The sequence below is a fragment of the Hemitrygon akajei genome, chromosome 1, assembly GCF_048418815.1.
Source record: "Hemitrygon akajei chromosome 1, sHemAka1.3, whole genome shotgun sequence".
NCBI classification, from domain to species: domain Eukaryota; kingdom Metazoa; phylum Chordata; class Chondrichthyes; order Myliobatiformes; family Dasyatidae; genus Hemitrygon; species Hemitrygon akajei.
The window spans coordinates 77,128,844-77,149,653 of NC_133124.1; the positions used below are offsets into that span (position 1 = coordinate 77,128,844).

At 38.7% G+C, this 20,810-nt stretch overlaps 1 protein-coding gene across 1 annotated transcript in view; it reads left to right on the forward strand.

Annotated features, from left to right (window-relative positions):
• Window positions 1-20,810, forward strand: part of mtdha (metadherin a) — a 94,418-nt gene that overhangs the window by 8,762 nt on the left and 64,846 nt on the right. Inside the window, exons 2-3 of the mRNA XM_073046185.1 lie at window positions 10,960-11,070; window positions 18,185-18,275. Of these exons, the coding sequence (XP_072902286.1) occupies window positions 10,960-11,070; window positions 18,185-18,275 (202 nt within the window). The remainder of the gene's footprint in view (window positions 1-10,959; window positions 11,071-18,184; window positions 18,276-20,810) is intronic.

Consider the following 20,810-nt stretch of genomic DNA (forward strand, 5'->3'; position numbering starts at 1 on the left):
CTTGTTGCTTTCCTCCATCCTGACCAGTCTGAACAAAAGGGTTACTGTAATAAAATTGCTTTCTGAGGGAGTTGGAGAAATGCTGTTTGGAAACATTTTCACTGACAATACTGGATTTTGTTTTGTAGTTTTCCTAATTGCTGTTGATTAACTACAGTTTTCAGCCCACTGTCGCAAAGTTTATGAGGAATATTTTAGTGGAAAAAGTATATGATATTCATCACCAATTCCAGTTGTAATCTTAATCAGGGTTTCTTGCAGTATATTACCGGTATACAGGAGAAAGGCTTGCATCCCCAGCTTTCCCTGAAAGTGACATATCAGAATAAACATTGGCCATTTGACCAATTGAAGTCATCCTTTCAATTGATAATTCCTGTCACGGTTTACTTGCCTTAAGACAGCATTTAAGACAGTATGTAACACGCAAAATGTTGGAGAAACTCAGCAGGGTAGACAGCGTCTATGGAAAAGAGTACAATTGATGTTTTGGGCCGAGACCCCTTGGCAGGACTGGAGATAAAAAGCTGAGGAGAAGATTTTAAAGGTGGGGGGAGGGAAGAGAGAAACACCAGGTGACAGGTGAAACCTGAAGGGGGATGGATGAAGTAAAGTGCTGGGAAGTTGATTAGTGAGAGATACAGGGCTGGAGAAGGAGGAGTCTGATAGAGGAGGACAGAAGGCCATGGAAGAAAGAAAAGGGGGAAGGAGCACCAGAGGAAGACGATGGGTGGGCAAGAATAAGGTGAGAGAGGGAAAAGGGGATGGGGAATGGTGAAGGAGAGGTGGGGGGGGGCATTACCAAAAGTTCGAGAAATCAATGTTCATACCATCAGTTTGGAGGCTACACAGATGGAATGTAAGGTTTGTTCCTCCAATCGAACTATGGCCTCATCACAACAGCGGAGGAGGCCATGAATAGAGATATCGGAATGGGAATGGAATGTGGTATTAAAATGGGTGGACGCTGGGAGATCCTTTTTGTGTGTGTTGCTTTGATTTCCAGCATCTGAAGATTTTCTCTTTTTTGTGATGAGACTGTATGTATTTCATAATTATTTCTGTACCAATAATAATTATGGGTCATAACAGTAGAAAATTTTGTTTCGAATTCAGTTTTTACATTTTTTAATTAGTCATTCTCCAGAGTAAGTTACCTTAAAATTAATGTGTACAAGTCAAATTAAACAACTGTATTCCAGTATTTGGATAGATGTCCCGGTTATAAACTGTCAGAAGTATTCCTGTATTGGCAGCTGAGTCTTTGAGAGCTTGGAACATACAAGAAATTTATTTGGCATAACTGTTCAATATTGGGGTTTAGGCTTCACATAACTATCTTGTCCCACTTAACCTTTCCCCACAAGCTTATCTAGCTCCTTCATTTCTTTTGTTGCTATTCATTTAAATTCTTATATGCATTAACAAGTGCCATATTTTAGCCATTCTCCAAATAAAGCTTATTCTGAAATCTCTATTGAACTTTCATTTTATCTTAATCATACAGCAGGGAAATGGACCCTTTGGCCCAACTCATCTATATCTAGCAGGATGTCTGCTTGAACTATTCCCATTTGTCTGCTTTTGACCCATATCAATGTTTAGTGTCTGTTAAACATTATGTTTTAAACATCTACCACTTCCTTTGGCAGTTTGTGCCACATAGCCACCACCCTGTGGAAAAGGTTCCCCTCTGGTCCTATTTAAATGTTTCCTCTTCTGTGCCCTAGGTTTAGACTTTCTGCCCTTTTATGCCCTCATCATTTTCTAAATCTCATTAAGGTCACCCCTCAGCTTGCTTGCTGTACTCTAGGAACAAGCATCCCAGCCTCTTCAGTCAAATTTATTCTGATTCGCCTGCAAATTCTTAGTTTAATGTTGAAGATTAACTGCCCCCTGTCTGCCTTCTTCCCCCCCCCCCCCCAATTAAAGAATGCCTTTTTAGCTTCTGATGTCTTGTGATGAACTTGCAGAGATTGGTGATTGTAGAACCCAGTGCTACCATTTCCCAGCCCTAAGAAAAACTGTTAATGCCTTGCATATTGGAAATGGCTTAGTTACGGAGTGAAAGTTTCTATTCTAAATAAGGACACAGAAATTGATAATTGAAATCTAAAAATAAGGGCAGATGGGTGACTTTTAAAATGGAGAGTATTACATTTGCATGTTCTGGTCCATTTGACCAAGTTTCTTCACCTGATGTGTTAGTCAATGCCTCCAATGCAAGCACAGAAAGTCAACTAAATGATATTTAAAAATCTTGTATTTGCACATTTATGATTAAACATTGCCAACCAAATGGTCTTGGCAGGATTTGTGTATACATATGTTAATTCTGCAGTGAATTGAGTTTTAGTAATTGAAATTCATGAGTAAATCGAATCATCAAGCCAATTTATTTAAACTGAGCAGACAGTAAAGTTATACTTTCGTCCATTCTTGTAAAAGTCAGTTGAACACAATGATTTAAAGTTGGCAAAATTTAATTTGCTTTAGTAATTGATAATGCAAAGCTTATTCGTATACTGTCATTGATAAGTTGTGTCCTCCCACATTTCTAATTTCTGGCATCTTTTTCTTTTTCAATCTTTTTATTAGTATTAAAATATTATGAACAAAATACAGTTAATATATTAATAAAGGGATTACAAACATACAAATTCCCATTACACATGAAGGAATACATAAGCAGTGAATACAGTATAAATAAGTTTTCCCAAAACATGAACCATATAGTATATATATGAACAAGGTAAATCTAGATATTTCATAATATATAATATAAAAAAAAGAAAAAGAAAAAAATATATATGCGAAGTTACTAACCTACTAATCTAATATCTAAAGAAAGCAAAAAAGAAAAAAAACTAAAGAAAAAGAGAGAGAAAAAAAGGGCTGTTTATAGTATCTCACAAGAATACATAAACATCAATGTTGTCAACTCCGATCCTCTCAACATACATACAATTAAAGCTGAAAAAACCAATAAGCTTGGCACAGGGCCATATTACATCATATGAAAATATTGAATAAATGGTCTCCATATCTTTTCAAATTTAATAGAAGTATCAAATACAGCACTTCTAATTTTTTCTAAATTTAGACATAACATAGTTTGAGAAAGCCAATGAAATACCGTGGGAGGATTAATTTCCTTCCAATTCAACAAAATAGATCTTCTAGCCATCAAAGTGAGAAAAGCAATCACTCGACAGGCGGAAGGAGATAAATGGAGTGAGTCCATCATCGGTAAACCAAAAATTGCGGTAATAGGATGGGGTTGTAAATCGATGTTCAATACCGCAGAGATAATATCAAAAATATCTTTCCAATATTTTTTCAAAAGCGGACATGACCAAAACATATGAGTTAAAGACGCGATTCCTAATTGACATCTGTCACAAATAGGGTTTATATAAGAATAAAAATGAGCTAATTTATCCTTGGACATATGGGCCCTATGTACAACCTTAAATTGTATGAAATCTTTTCATATGCAGAGCATTTCCAATTATAGATTAGATAGATCATCTATAATTAGCAGATTCAGTAAAGAGAATTAAGTTTGATTAGTACTTGAAAAAGATGCTGTGTTATGAGGAAAGAGCATGATAGTAAAACACATTTGATAGCTCTTTTAGGGAGTTGGCACAGACACAGTGGGTTCACATGTATCTTCTGTGCCGTAAGAATGAGAGAACAAATTCGAGCAACAGTGCAGTAAAATCAGTTTAGTTTTTGAATAGTCCTTCAAGATTGAGAATGACCTTTCTGCTACAATCAAATCCCATGGTTATTGTAGATTCTTTGTGACATCAGTGTTAAATTATTGTATCATTCATTCATTAAATGCTGCAGTCTTTTTTTTAAACTGTGCTAATGAGTTGATCCTCTTTAGTATCCCATAGGTGTATTATTGCAGATTAAGATCATGGGTCAGGGTTGCATAAACACAATGCTTTTGAACAAATGCTTTTCAATTGTTCATTGTATGAGTTTGTTATTACTGTGGATATGGTACTGTAGTAGTAATCCAGAGGTCTGGATTAATAATCGAGAGATGTGTGCTTATTCCTCCACAGTAGTTGGAGACTTAAATTCAGTAAAGTAATCTGAAATTAAAAGGTATCGGCATTAGTGCCCTATAAATCACTATTATCATCATTAAGAACTAAATCAGTTCACTAATATCCTCCAGGGAAAGATATCTGCCATGTGGTCTGACTTGTGTGACCACAGATTAATTGCCCAGTCTGCCTTTTAACTGCCTCTGAAGTAGACAACTAATCTCTAGTCTAGTGCAGTTACCAATACCTATATTCTCTGAATGAGCCCATCATTTATTTGACCGAGTTTTCCTTTGCAAGGAAAACATAAGAAATAGAAAATGGAGTAGATTATTTGTCTTTTTGAGTCTTCTCAGCCATTTATTTTACCTCAGAGCCATCTTCTTCCTCTAATCTACATATCTTCAGCTCCTTAATATCGGAAAATCTATCAATCTCTGATAGAATAAACTGAACAATTGAACCACCTTGGGTAGAGAATTCCAAAGATTAGTGATCCTCTGGGTGAAGGCATTTCTTCTAACTCTCTCCTGAGTGGCTGAGTCTGCATTTTGCGATTCTGCCTTCTGATCGTAGACACTGTTAGAAATATCACAGCACTGGCCACTTTAAACCTGTAGAATGTTGTGTTTCAATGAGATCACACCTCATTCTGAAAGCACAGGTCTTTCCATATTTCAACCCCACCAAATATGGATTCCCTCAGATAGAGTAAACAAATGTACAACATTCCAAAGGCACTCCCACCAAAGCTCTGTATAATTTGAGCAAGATATCTCTACTTGCTTTGAGGCTATCATCCTATTCCTGAGGAAGGAATGATGGCTCGAAAGATTGACTGGTTTCTCTTTCTGTGGATGCTGCATGTTTGGCTGAGTTTTTCTGGCATTCCTGCATTTGCCTTCCAAATTGCTTGCTGGACCTGCATACTAGCTTTCATTAGTTTATGTACAGTGTAACCTCAGGTCTACTGAACAGCAGCAGGTACATGGATAGAAAAGATTTACGGGATATAGGCAAACAGCATTACTTCTGGTCATTGTGGATAAGTTGGAATGGATGGCTTGTTTCCATACTATACTACTATGGCTAATACTGTTCAGTTTCTCATTTTTCTACCAAAGTGACAGTCTCCCTATTTCCATATTCTAATCCCATCTGCCGTTTACTTTGAGCATATACAAATCAGATTAAGGTTTGTTATCACTGTCTTGTAACATGAAATTTGTTGTTTTGTGGCAGCACCATTGCAAAGACAAAATTACTATAAATTACAAAAATAAATGGTGGTGGTGGGAAGGAATACTGAGGGAAATTTGGAATTACCATTTGGAAATTTGGTTGCTGAGGGAAAGAAGCTGTTTCTGAATTGCTGAGTGTGAATCTTAAGGCTCCTATACTTTCTGAGGAAAGTAAAAAGGAGGAAGCATGTCCCAGATGGTGAGAGTCCTTAATGAGGTATGATACTTTCTTTAGGTACTGCCTTTTGCATATATCCCCTGATGGGGAGCATAGTGCCTATGATGGAACTGACTGAGTCTACGACCCTCTGTAGCATCTTGAAATCCTGTGCATTGGAGGCTACGTATCACTTTTGTGACATAAGCAGTCAAATGCACTTCACTGTATACCTATAGATATTTGCAAGAGTCTTTGATATATCAAATCTCCTCAAACTCCTTATTGAGGTAGAACTACTGGAGTGCTGTCTTGCTAATTGCATCAATATGTTCTCAGAGATAACTGACATCCAAGAAATTGAAGCTACTTGCCCTTATCTGCTCACTGCTCCCTTACTGATGATTAATGCCTCTCTGTATCCTCCTGGCAGTGCACACCCAGTTTTGTTAGCAGTAAACTTGTATACATCATTACTTGATCCTGAAATCAAAATTATTACGGTAGATAACTTGCATTGATCCCTGTGGCTACTTGATGGAGATCTGATTAGGGCTTAGAAACAGATTTTTATCAAAATGGAAATGTAGTCAAAGACCAACAAAGCAATAGTATATGCTGCTGGACAAATAGGCAAAACTATTGGAGATAAAATTTTGCAAGTGAATTAAGTCTAAAAGTTGATTTAAAAAGCTGCACCGTGAATTGAAATGGTAATTTTATTGGGGGGAAATAAAAGCAAAAGATCCTTGTGTCCTAAGAGTTTTTATAGTCTGGTTTAATGTAGCCGCTGTTAGATTTGTGTGTGGCATACTGGACTTCAATACATAAGAAGTAAATTTTAACACTAGTTTCACTACCTGTGCCTTGGCATTAAGACATTAAAATACTGTAAATAAGGAAAGGAATGTTTTTGTTGGAATTTTGACCACTCTGTCTAAGCCTGGATTGGATGAAAACTTCAAAACTTTTGGAAAGTTGGGGCAGAGGGTCCAGGATCAGAGGTGTACAGTAATGTGAAATTCCACTGTTGGTTGAGGAGAAAACTCTCAATGTACAGATCTATCTTGGCTAAGCAGCTGAAGGAACGATGAGTGATCAGGGTAAAATTGTCAAGGTCACACACCAGGTAGGCTTTGCAAGCAGCAGGGCCTGTTTGTGTGGGATATTTTTAATGTGAATGTGATTAAACCTGTTTGATTTGATCTCCCTGGCTTTCTGGTTGTAACATTTTTTTAGAATAATGGGTACTGGGAACAACAGTCACACAACCAATTTGTTGTGCATTCAAACCCTTCAAGTTCAAATTCAGTTTATTATTCAATGGTACACAGATAAACTGCCAAATGAAGTAGCATTCATCCAGGCCAAGGTGTACAACACAGTACATGTAACTCATATATAACATATAAAGTAATATTACCAAAATATATTAACAAATCACAAGAGACTCAATTTGCACAAGCAAAATTTACATTTGAAGTTGGTCAAATGAACTTTGGTAGAGTTAATGAGATCAGTAAACTACATTAGTTTACCTCTGGAAATTTGCACATGTTTTCTAGCTTACACAAAAAAACCTATTATAGGAAGGATGTAGAGGCTTTGAAGAGAGCGCAAAAGAGGTTTACCAGGATGCTGCCTAGATTAGATGGAATGTGCTACAAGGAGAGGCTAGGCATACTACACTATTTTCTGAGTGTCAGAGGCTGCGAAGAGACCTGATGGAAGTATGAGAGGTATAGATGGAGTGGATAGCTGGTATCTTATTCCCAGGTTGAGCTGTCCAGTACCAGAGTACATGCATTTAAGGCAAGATGGGGCAAAGTTAAGGGAGATGCCCAAGGCAAGTTCTTTTTTTTAACTTGTTGGTAGGTGCCTGGAATGCACTGCCAGGGGGCAGATACGATAGAGACATTTAAGTGGTTCTAAGATGGGCACATGAATGTGCTGAGAATGGAGGGATGTGGACCATGTACAGACAATGCAATTAGATATTAGCTTAATTAGTTTGGCATAACACTGGGCTGGAAGGGCCTGTTCTTGTGCTGTATTCTAATGCATGTATGGATATTTGAAGAGATGTACAATGGTTCTAAAAAAAAAGTGAACTTTAAAAAATGCCATTTTTATTCCCACTATTATTGATTCAGCTTACCTGAAGATGTATTTACTTGTTAGTTGGTTGATGTTCCTCACCACCATACCTATTTGACAGTGAATAGCAGCATCGCTGGCCAAACTGGCTAAAACTACTGTATAATAAATATGCTAAGGCATAGAAGTCCATTTCAACCATCAAAGCAATGCAGTTTACAAGTAAAGCAGTCCCACAGTCCCATTTCCCTGAAAAATGCTCTGCCTATGCCGGAGTAGTTACTGAAGGTACTAACTACTTTTACCACCCATGCAGATTGTGAATTTCAGCTGATGACTTCTAAGCAGAAAATCTTTCTTTGCATCTGCTCAGTGTTACTTCCCCAAAATATTATTTCGCATCTCCTAGTCTTTAAACTACTGCTAACCAAAACAGCTTGGTTTTCTACCAGTCCCCTCTTTCATGAGAAGAACACCAGTCTATCCTTGTAACTGAAGTCCCTCAAGCCTAGCACCTTCTTGGTGGATTTTTTCTGTGCTCCCTTTTGGTCTTGCTTGTACTTCCTAATTGGGCAACAAGATACACAGATAATAAATGTTTGAAGGAATAGGTCAAATGTAGGTAAGTAGGACTAGTTCAGTTAGCCACCTTGGTTGGCATGGACAGGTTGGTCCAAAGGGGTGGCTTCTGTGCTGTATAACTCTATAACTCAATGATTCCATTTATGGCCTAGTAAGAATTGGAGACTGTGGCCTGTTCTGTCTGTCAGTTCCACGCAAGGCACAACTTGGTCTATGGTCAAGATGTAAGACCATAAGACAGGCCAAATGGCCTATTTCTGCTCCTGTTGAGTCTGCCACACCATTCAATCTTGGCTGATTTAATTTTCCCCCCTCAATCCCATTCTCCTGTCTTCTCCCCAATACTTTTGACACACCTAATAATTAAGAACCTACTAAACTGTGCTTTAAATTTGCCCCATCAATTGACCTCCACAGCCATCTGTGCCATTGAATTCCATGGATTGATGACCCTCTGGCTAAAGAAATCCATCTCCATCTCTGTTCTAAAGGGATGTCCTTCTATTCTGAGCTGTGCTGTCTGGTTCGAGACTCCTTGGTGGCCTGGTGTGGACGCCTATTGTTTTTACGTGAAACCAGCGTTTCCAAAATTATCCGATCTAGTGTGGACGTAGCCTCAGTTATGAACATTGTCTACACACTGCTCATCTGGACCTTTCAATATTCAGTAGGTTTTAATGAGATTCCCACTCATTCATGTCAACTCCAGCAAGTACAGTCCTAGAGTCGTTAAGCACTCCTCATGTGTTAATCCTTTCTTTCCTGGGATTATTCTCGTAAAACTCCAATGCCAGCACATCTTTGGGTATGGAAGCCAAAACTGTTCTCATTGTTCCAGATGTGGTCTGACAAATACCTTATGAAGCCTCAACATTATAACTTTGCATATGCCTTCCTTACTGCCAACTCAATCTGCAAACTAACCTTTAGGGAATCCTGCACTAAGGCTTCCAAGTCTGTTAACACCTCTGATTTTTGAATTTTCTCTCCACTATAAACAATAGTCTACACATTTATTTCTACCCAAGTGCATGACCACACACAAAACCATCAGTTATGTTATCCAGATCATTAACATACAATGTGAAAAGTAGGGGACCCAATATGACCCCTGTGGGACACCACAGGTCACCACCAGTGAGATGTTATTCTCTGCTAAACCTACCAACTTTTTTTTTTGTCAGTTTGGCTTGAAAGCTTTTGTGAAAGTTATGTAAATTTATTTTTTAGGCCAGGTAATATACCGTAGATTCCGGATTATAAGCCGCTACTTTTTTCCCACATTTTGAACAGCTTTGAACTCTGCGGCCAATAATCCAGAGCGGCTAATACATGGTTTTTTTTTCATGCCGCCTCGTAAACATTTTGCCTCGTAACAGTAGACCAATAAAATTGATGAGTAGTTCACAGAGGTCCAATGAAATTGTACGATAAATCAAGCGCACTTTCACAATTAAATTATTGTAAATCAGTCATTTGTACTCACCCTCATCAACATGGAAAATACTCGAAGCAAGACCCGAGCGCGTCAGACCCGATTAGACCCGATCGCAATGCGCAAGCGTCAGACCCGATTAGACCCGAGCGCATTGCGCAAGCGTCAGACCCGATTAGACCCGATCGCAATGCGCAAGCGTCAGACCCGATTAGACCCGAGCGCATTGCGCAAGCGTCAGACCCGATTAGACCCGATCGCATTGCGCAAGCGTGTCAGACCCGATTAGACCCGAGCGCATTGCGCAAGCGTCAGACCCGATTAGACCCGAGCGCATTGCGCAAGCGTCAGACCCGATTAGACCCGATCGCATTGCGCAAGCGTGTCAGACCCGATTAGACCCGAGCGCATTGCGCAAGCGTCAGACCCGATTAGACCCGATCGCAATGCGCAAGCGTCAGCCCCGATTAGACCCGAGCGCATTGCGCAAGCGTCAGACCCGATTAGACCCGATCGAAAACGCTGCTTTTAAGTTAAAGTCGATCAATAACTTTTCCTGGTAGGCTGCAATATATATATTTTTACCAGTCGCTAGGAGATATTGGAATGTTGTTCGTGCTGTTCAGTAAAAAAGTATATGCAACGTAATTTGTGTTACCGATACGTATGTATATTTAAAAGTAGCGGTGCGGCCTAAAATCCGGTGCGGCCTTTACAATTAAAAAATTGATTTTATTTCTAAAATTAGAGCCAGCGGCTAATAATCAGGTGCGCTCTGTAGTCCGGAATCTACGGTAGATCCTTTACTGAATGCAATATGGAAATTATATTGAGCATAAAAGGAATGGCAGCAAAATTAAATTAATATTTTGTCTGCCCTCTTAGGAAATGACCATGAAAACTTACAGAAGAGTTTAATGAAATTATCATTAATCAAATACTAATATTGGAGAAATTAAGGGGACTAAAAGTCAGTATTCACAGTAGCTGATGGCGTGTCCTAGAGCTTTGAGGCATGTCCTCGAGAATGGAGGTATTGGTTGTCATCATCCAAATATATAGATTTTAGAATAGTTGCAATAAGTACGGTGATTTAGGAATTGTAAGCCTACTTTTTAATTTGGAAAGAGGAATAAGTCAGAGCACTTGGGCTGATTTTTGGCAGTAGAGGAAATGCCAGATTGTATTATTAAGGAAGTGGTAGCAGAGTACTTGGGGAAAATAATGAGTTTGGCAGGCCCATGTTGAGGGGTATTGAAATATCGTTAAATCAATATTTCCTGCGTCCCCTCCATGGTTTGGAACAATTGTTTATTTTGGTTGTAATTGTTTTAGATATATATTTCCCAAGTACTTATAGTTGTGTTTTCTTTTCCCCAGAAATCTCAGCCTAATGGACGTGCAGGAGCTGAGCCATTAGAGGAGGAAATCAATGAATCATTTGAGAAGATTATTGTGAAACAACTGGATGTAGAAAAGAAAACTGAAAAGGTTTGTTTACATCTGATATCTCTTGACTTTCTTGTGTGATGTTTGTGTAGTCTAATGTATTGGACCTGAGTTAGTTGTTGACATTCTACATTAAGTTGCATTTGTATCCTCATTATAAACAAAATGATTCCAAACCATTTCAGAGACGTTCAAAATAATGCACCCTGCATTACAGGGATGGAGGTTGTCTAGGGTTTATTACAGCTAAGGTAATAATTTGGTAATGCCTGAAACTTTGGAAGGCACTTAGTATCCTACAAAAATCACCAACTTCAATGATGCATAATGGTATCTCGCCACTATCTGGGAATAGTTGTAGATGGATAGTGCATACTAGCCTTGCCAGTGACACCCATACCCTGAGGATATATTTGGGAAACAAGTCTATTTACAGTACTTTGAAAAAGTATTCAGCTCTCACAACTATATGTATTGAAGTAGGATTTTTTAAGCTAATTTACAGAACTTCGTGCATCATGTCAAATCAAAAGAAATTTCAAAACCTAAAATTGAGACTGAAAAAGTATACATCCCCTGCGCTAATTTCCTCAGGTGCAGTACTATATATTTTCTTACCAACTCATCCAATTTGATGATGTAGAAAATTAGAGGATCATCTGAATTAATTACCCCCTCTCTGTAAGGTCTCTGTAACTGGAGAAGAAGTTAATCTTTCAGCAGGAAATGATCCAAAGCACACTGCCAGTGCAACCATTGAGTGGCTTCAAATGATAATAATTGGTGTCCTTGAGTGGCCCAGTCAGAGTCCTGACCTTAACTGGATCAAATATCTGTGGCAAGACCTCAAGGCTGCTATCCACTGACTCTCCAACATTGCTGTAGCTTGAGCAACTTTGCAAGGAGGAATGGGAAAATCTTGCTCCATCATGTTGTGCAAAGCTAATAGAGATCTATCCAGAAAGGCTACTAGTTGTAATAGCAGCAAGAGGTGGTTCAATTAAGTACTGAGCAAAGGGGGATGAATACTTTTGGACTGCTGACATTTCAGTTCTTGATTTTTTAGTTTTACATGCTCTACAATTTTCCCTGTTTTCCCAGTTCTACTGTGGAGGGTGGGGGGGGAGAAAAGGAGCATGTGATTCACAGATAAAAAAATCGCAGTTAAATCGATCAAAATCCTGGTTGTAATACTTAATTATGTGAACAAATGACTGGGGGCTGACTACTTTTACAAGGCAATGTATAACGGTATAGTGTTCCCAGATTCTTTATTTGGATGACTTGGAGGAAGTTTATTGTAACTGCCAACAGGTAGATGCTTTCATGATCTCTGTTTATAAACTGTTATTTATTCACAAGGTGTGTAGCTAGCCCTCATTGGGGAAGACAGCTAAGAGTTAACCATACTGACAAATCACAAAATGATTCAGTACATTAATTACACTATCATTGATTTCTCTAATCTCGGGTAAACTGCTTCCTCCTCTCTCTCTTTTGATCTATGCAATTCTTTCTACATTCATCCCATCCCTCCATCAGCCTGTTTATTTCCCCTTCTCCACCCACTTCATCTGACCACCCCAGCTCCCTTGTTTTGGTTCCATGATCCACCTTCTTTTCCTATGGGGCTCTTTGCCTCCACCTATTGCCTCTCAGCCTCTATCATTATTTGAACTCTCCCCTCCTCCATCTACTTATTACCCCTCCTTACCTGGATTCACCTATCACTTGCCAACCATCCCTTCTCTTTCTCCTTTCTGCTTTATTCTGGCTATCTGCACTCTATCAGGTGAATGAAGTATCTTGACTTGAAATGGTAATTGTACTATCCATTTCCCTCCACATTTGCTTCCTCATTTGCAAGTTCTTCCAGCATTTGGTTTTTGCTCTAGCTTCCAGTGTCTGCCGTCTCTTTTTTCTTATCCTAATATTCCCATTTACCTCAACCAGATAGTGCAGAGCTACCCACAAAAACATGCTGTCAAAGAGAAGCTTCCAAAATGACATTGTCCCTATTACAGTTCAATTAAGTGCAATTTAAGTACAATTCCAGTAGTTCTTATTCTTTTTAAATTATTATTTATTTATTAAATTTTAGAAAATTACAAAGAGTAAATGTGATGATAAATAGTAAGAAAAATAATATTAACCCTTAACCCTCCCCCCCCCCCCCAACCCTTATCTAAAGAAAGGAAAAAAAAGAGAAAGATTGCCTGGATATCGGAGGATCCCCACATGTTCCATGGAGTTCAAAATAATTTTAATATTTATTTTTACTTTCCCCAATTACTTTATAATTTTATCTTCAAAGGACCTATGTGTTTAATCCTATCTTTTGTAGGTATGGGAGCCAAATTTTCAAAAATATATCATTCCTTTCATTTTAATATATGTTAAAACTCTTTTTCTTTTCACAGGTCCATTAATTCCATTAACATTAAAACTTAAAAAAATTAAGTAAATTAATCATTCATAATACCTTGGGAACTCTTTAAAATTCTCCATGTTGCTATGAGTTTCTCCCCAACCATCCAGGCAAAAAAGAAGAAAAATAGAAGAAAGATAACTAATATATAAGAAAAAAAAACAAAGTACCCCCCCCCCCACTAATGTTGCAAATAAAAAGAACATAAGATTACCCCCCCCCCCCCCCCATTTTACGGGTCATGGCAATCGCCATGATTGTACAAGTGAAACACGCAGCCATCGATCAGGAGCTCTTCCAGCTCCCCCGCAAAAAAAAAAGAAAATATATTAGTGAAGAAAAAAAAATTAATGTCTCTACTCCCAATTAATACTCCTCAACTTTTTTTTATATAAATGTCCATCAAGTCCAACCTTGTTTCAGTCTTCATCATTAGTCCATTTCATTTCTATAATTCTTTACTTCTTCGTGGACATCAGGTAATTCTTGTACAAATTCCTCCGCTTTCCAGTAGTCAACGAAAAATCTTCTTTCTTCGTTATCCAGGAAAATTATCAATTTTGCTGGATAGCTCAATAAAAATTTATAGCCCTTTTCCCATAAAGATTTTTTCACTGGATTAAATTCCTTCCGCCTCTTCAGAAGATCGTAACTTATGTCTGGATAAAAAAAAAACTTTTCCCTCCTATTATCAATGGCCCATTTCTCTTTTTAGCACCTTGAATAGCTGCCTTCAAGATCATTTCTTTATCTTGGTACCTTAAACATTTTATTAAAATTGATCTTGGATTTTGATCTTGTTGAGGTCTTGGTCTTAAAGCTCTGTGTGCTCTTTCAATTTCAATTGCTTGGCTTCCTTTTTTCATTTCTAATGTTTTCGGAATCCATTCTTGAAAGAATTTTATTGGATTTTCTCCCTCTGTACCTTCCATAAGACCAACAATTATGATATTATTTCGTCTACTAGAGTTTTCAAGCGCATCTATTTTTTCCAACATCCGTTTTCTTTCTATTGTCCAGGCAAGATTATTGTCTTCTATCTTATCTATTCTTCCAGTGTTTTCTTCCACTTTTACTTCCATCTCTTTAACTTTATTATCCATCTTCTTTTGTTTTTCCACCACATTATCGAGTTTATTCTGCATCCTTCTTATAGCTTTTAATTCATTCATAATATATATCAGAATATCTTTTATGTCTCCTTTAATCTCTTCCTTCTTTTCCTCTTCTTCTTCCTCTGAATTTCCCAAAGAGTCTGATTCCACTTCCGATTCACTTCCAACCGTAGTTGGGATTTGTAGTTTTGTTAATATCTGTTCATGCATACTTTCGCGCATGCGTTTTTCGTGCCATTTCTTCTTGGAGACCGCCGACATTGCTGCAACTTCCGGTCCCGCATCATCAGAAGTGCCATGCACTTCACCGGGAGGAGATCCAACTTGAGTCCGAGGCTTCACCGAGACGGATAGGCCTTTTTCTCCGCCGATTTGCACAGTCTTTGAAGTAGTAGCTTTCTTCTGTCTCAGTTTAGGAGCCATATCAAAAGATAATCCTGAGTTACTTATAAATAGTTTCTAGTAGATATTTGTTAACTCTTCTTCATTTAAACCCTATTTCATTACTTTTTACGAGGGAGCTGGATTCCCAACGTCTCGACCCTACGCCATCACGTGACGCCGCCCCCCCCCCCCCCCCAGTAGTTTTTATTCTGAAACAATCCTCAAAATTGGAGTAAGTGAATGTTAAATCTACCATCCGTTCATTTCATCCAGAAGCAGGAAGCCACAACCTTTTTGGAGGAAAACCAAATATCTTTTGATTCCTGTAATCTAATTGCTATCAAACTTGTGAAGATTTTCTTGAATGTGCAGAACTTCCTTTTTTGAATGGATTACAGACAAAGTCATTGACTAAGTATTGGACTTCGGTTGCAGATGTGATGACATTACTATTTTCATGAAAACATCAAGTGTAAATTAAATTTAATGCTGAAAAATGTAAAATATTACACTTTGGCAGGAAGAATGAGAAGTGGTAGTATAAACTCAGACAGTTTTAAAGTAAGTTCTGTAAAGTGAACAAGTCTGGTGCAGTATTTACATAGTATATTGAAAGTGGTAGTGCCATTTGAGCAAACGTTTAATGCAGTTTTTGGGATCTTGGAGTTTACAAACAGGTATAGAATTATACAGTGGAGAAACAGGCTCTTCACAAATATCCATGCTGATCAAGTTGCCTACCCAAATGAGTGCTTTCCCCTGTGTTTAGCCAGATCCCTATAAACTAGTGGTTGCCAACCTGTCGATCGCGATCGACTGGTTGATCTTTGAGACTTTCCCAGTAGATCCCGAAAAAGATGAAAAATAAATACACAAATACTGTTCAGAGATTGTCTCTGGGTTGCGGGGTTTTAGTTCCGTTCTTTCTGCCCAGTGCGCGTGCGCTTAGTTCCCCCGCACTATACAGTGTACTTCAGTGGTCCCCAACCACTGGGCCGTGAGGAAACAATACAAGTCAGTTGTACCTTTTTCCTCATTCCCTGTCAGCCGACTGTTGAACTTGAACCCACACGAGGTCATCAGTCGCCTAAACGCCGTGATACCTTCGTGCCAGTGTTCGCCTCGCGCGGCCGGTGGGAAGCGCCGATGCTACTGGCCCGGAGCGCGGCCAGCGGGAAGCGCCGATTCTACTGGCCCACATCGGCTGGTCTGCAAGAATATTGTCAATATTAAACCGGTCTGCGGTGCAAAAAAAGGGTGGGTATCCCTGATGTTTATGCATTATTTCTACTTCCGGTCTTTTCTGCCCCAGTGCGCATGTGTGCAACTAATCGCTCTGTGGTCGATCTCGCCTTTCACTAAGGCCGAGGTAGGGGATCTTGGGCTTAAAAAGGTTGGTGACCACTACTCGAAACCTTTCCTAACCATCCTATTCACAGCTAGTCTAATTGCCTTTTAAACATAATTGTATTGGCCTCTACAACATTTTCTGCTGGCTTGTTCCATGTTCCTGACCTGTAGAAAAGCTCACCCCTCGGGTACCTTTAAGTCATTCCCCTCTCACTTTAACCCTTTGCTGTAGTTTAGACCTTTAGACTAGATTTTAGATTTTCCTGTCGTGGAAAAAAAAGACTGACCTACCTGTGCTGCTTGTGATTTTGTCTATAAAGTCATCCCTCACCCTTTTGTAGTTCAGGCAGAGAGAACAAACTGAAATCATGAGGAACATGATTGTACTTTTCTTAGTGTTCTCACTGGAATTGGACAACAATACTGCATTTTCAGCCAAACCAATGTTTCATGTTGCTCTGAACAAAGAAGCTTCCCCTCATCTTCCCCTTAAGCTTCACACTTTTCATCCTTGAGCCATGACCTCTGGTTGTTGTCCCACCCATTCTCAGTGGAAAAAGCTTGCTTGCCTATCTATCCATACCCTCATAATTTTGTACAACTTTATCAAATCTTTTTTCAACCTTCACTGTTCTTTTAAAAAAAAATAAATACAGTTCTAACTTATTCAATCTTACTCAGGTCTTCTAGACCCTACAACATCCTTGTAAGTTTTGTCTGCACTCTTTCAACCTTGTTTACAACTTTCCTGTAGGTAAGTATCCAAAACTGTACACAGTACTCCAAATTATGCTCAACAGCATCTTGTACAATGTCAACATAACATGCCATCTTCTGTACTCAATACATTGATTTATGAAGGGTAATGTGCCAAAAGCTTTCTTTACGACCCATCTACCTGTGACATCACTTTCAATGAATAATGTAGCTGTATTCCCAGATACCTTTTTTCCACCACACTCCTCACTGCCTGTTGTTCATGACCTCTCTTTCCTAATTTCCCATTTAATTTCTCTCCTACATTTTCAATGTTCTGACACTTTCTCCTGTATTAACTCTTTGTGTTTCATATAAAAGTCATTTCTTTGTCTTATCATCCCCTTTGTGCACCTTGTCATTTACAGATTTGACAGTTTAATATCTGTGTTGAATTTCAATAAATTATGAATACTACTGTACAAGTTCAGTCTCACTTTATTTTGCTCAGCTTCATTACCTGAAATGAAATCCAAAATTAATCCCTTAATTCCATTTAGAAATTCTATGCCGCCTGTAACTTTTACACTGGCTGTATCACATTAATGATAGGTTAACTGAAATCCTTGATAATACTATCTTTTCCTTCACAAAGAAATTTGCCTCCTGATTTGAGATTCTGTCGTCTTCGATTGTTTGTTTCAAGGTCTCTAATTCATTTGCAAGAATGTGATTGTCTCCTTTTTTTGTTCTTTAGTTCAATCAATTTGGCCTTGTTTGATCATCATTGCCTATCATACTTTTCATGGATGTGTTTTTCCAGAACCAGTATTCGCACCCCCCCCCACCACCACTACCTCTTGTTTTAGTCTCCTAGAAGTAGAAGCTCACTTCTGTAGCAAAGCTTTTGGCCATATCCTGATGCTTCCTATACTTTGCTGTCTTTTTTATTTAATAGTATTCCTGTTAAATGTGTTACGTTAAAGGCATTGTAATGTAAATACACATTGTTGAATTGATATGGGTACAGTGAAGAGTATAAGGTGGTAGTGGGTTACATGGTCCGAAGATCTTGTGTGGGTGTTTTTCAGGTTTGTAAACTTGATTGTTCATTGACTAGCTGTTAAGACTGATGACCTTTTGTTATCTGCAGCTCCTTAATAATCTGGACACTTTTCTTTAGGCAAGGAAAAACAAGAAGAAACCAAAGCCAGAGGTGAAGTTACTGCAGGATGAGCTCCAGAATCGGGCAGAATGTAGAGAAACTGATGAAGGTGAGTTTTGCTACCCGGTAACTATGTTCATTCAATTCAATACTCAAAATTTTATGTAGTCCAGTGGTTTTTAAATAAGTAAGTGAAAGTGCAGAGGCTTTTACATTTCTGTTCCAAGTAGGGTTAGTTTGAACTGAAACAAATTGGCGGTACTGAATGGTAACCTGGTGGTTAAGTTGATGAACTGGGGGAGTTGGTTAAATGTCAGTTAAATGTCACTTTTTTTAAAAAAAATTTAAAAAATCTGGATTAACATGGTCCTTCAGTGAATAAAATCTCAAAATTGGACCAAGTGGAATGTTAAATCCAACGTCTGTTCTTTTCATCCAGGAGCAGGAAACCAGTCATTTTGGATGAAAGCCAAATAGCTTTTGATTCCTGTAATCTAATTTACCTATGAAGTTCTACCTAAATGTGCAGGACATCCTTATTTGGATAGATTACAAACAAATGCACTGACTAAATCTTGGACGTTGGTTGCAGATGTGATAACATTACTGTTTTCATGTTAGATTTAATGCTGAAAAATGTAAAATGTTACACTTTGGTAGGAAAAATGAGAAGAGGCAGTATAAACTCAGTTTTAAAATGGATTCTGTAAAGTGGAGAAGTCTGGTGTACTTTTTACATGAAATGTTGAAAGTGATAGGGCCAGTTAGAAAGTGTTCAGTGCAGTTTCTGGGATCTTGGGGTTTATGAATAGTGGTATAGAATTATATAGTGTGGAAACAGGCCCTTCGCTCAGCATACCCATGCTGAACAAGTTGCCTATCCAAACTAGTCCCCTTTGCCTATGTTTAGCCCAAATCCCTTTAGACCTTTCCTAAATGCCTTTTGCAAATTGTATGTGTATTGGCCTCTGCAGCATCTTCCGGTGGCTCCTTCCATGTACCTATCACCCTCTGTGTTGGAAAAACTTGCTTCTCATGTACCTTTGAAATCATTCCTCTATTGACCTTAACTCTATCTTGTAGTTTTCATCTTCCCTGTCCTGGAAAAAAAGACTGGCCAGTCAGCTTATCCCATTCAGCTATAAAGTCACTACAGTGGCTATAATAGGTACATTTTGTCAGAGAAATTTATACAATATACATCCTGAAATTCTTTTTCTTTGCAAACCTCCATGAAAACAGAGGAGTTCCTCAAAGAATGAATGACAGTTAAATGTTAGAACCCCAAAGACCCCCCCAGCTTCCCCCTCCCACGCTTAAGCAGCAGCAAAGCAGCGACACTCCCCCTCCACCGGCAAAAAAAAGCGTCAGCACCCCCCCCCCCCACCGAGCACTCAAGCATGCAACGAAGTATCAATAAAGACACAGACTCGCAGTACCCCAAAGACTACTCGTTCACCTGGTATTCAACATATCTCTGTCTCTCTGTCTCAAAGGGAAAAAAAATTTTTTTTCCTCCCCAGTGTGAGGGGAGACCTTAAACGACTTGCTGATTTATGGTGTTAGAAGTCTGTTGTGTCGCTTTTTCCGAGCTCTGTGCCCATTTCCTCGGGTCCCTGGGCACACCGCCAACAGCCACCTCACTGCTTTCAATCTTCCGTGTACTCTTATGAGACATCAGATGGCAGCACCAGCCTTGAATCAGCCCATCTCCAGAGCCACGAAAATCTGGCACCCTGAAGTTGCACTAGTCTTCCAGGTCTTGCCCTTGGCGTATTGAAAAGCTACCAGTCATGAGGCCCTGAGAGCGGGTCCCATTTCTGCAAAGAACCAAAGTCAGTGTGTAGTTGGAATGTACCACATTTAGTGATTTGAGGCAAAGAAACATGGTGTCATGCATTATGAAATTGTCAGATTATAAAGAAATGTTTATGGACACAGAAGTAGCAAATGGGTCTCGGGAAGCAAGTATAATGTCACCCACTTTAAACCATAGAAGATCACCAAGCTAGTTGTAAAGTTGTGAAATGTTCTTTCCAATGAAACAATTGAAAGGCCTCACTAATTTCCAAAAGTAAAGGCCAACATTCTGTAAATAAAAGGTCGGTCACCCTTGGGCTTTAACTGAAAGGCAGGCAGGCTTAAAGAGTTAAACCAGTGTTTCCCATTGCACTTCAAACCACTTTCATATTTGCCAACGCCCCTCCTAGGCACAATATACTTTCCAGCAGCCCCCATAGTGTAAAAACATGTCTACCATGTGCTAATATGATAAAAATTATTCTACTTTAAATTTTTAGTTGTTTTAAAACCTAGCTTACATAGTACCTGTGAGCTGCTTTGATATCAACGTGATCCTTGAATTTAGTTTTTTAGCAAGAGTTGAAATATCTAATTGAAGTTGTTACAGCAAAAGCTGCAAGCTCCCCACCCATAACGGTGTCCAAGCAGTTTCTGGTTTTTTTTAAGTGTGGTTCACTGCACTAAAGCCTCTTTCAACAGGTTTGGAAGATGGAAATACAATGAAAAGCAGTTTGGCTCTTCTCCAAAGACTAGAAAACTTGGTAAACAGTGTAGCCACATACCACAAAAGCTGACATTTTTGAAAAGCAGTTTTGTTTCGTTGTCATTCTAAATTTCAATC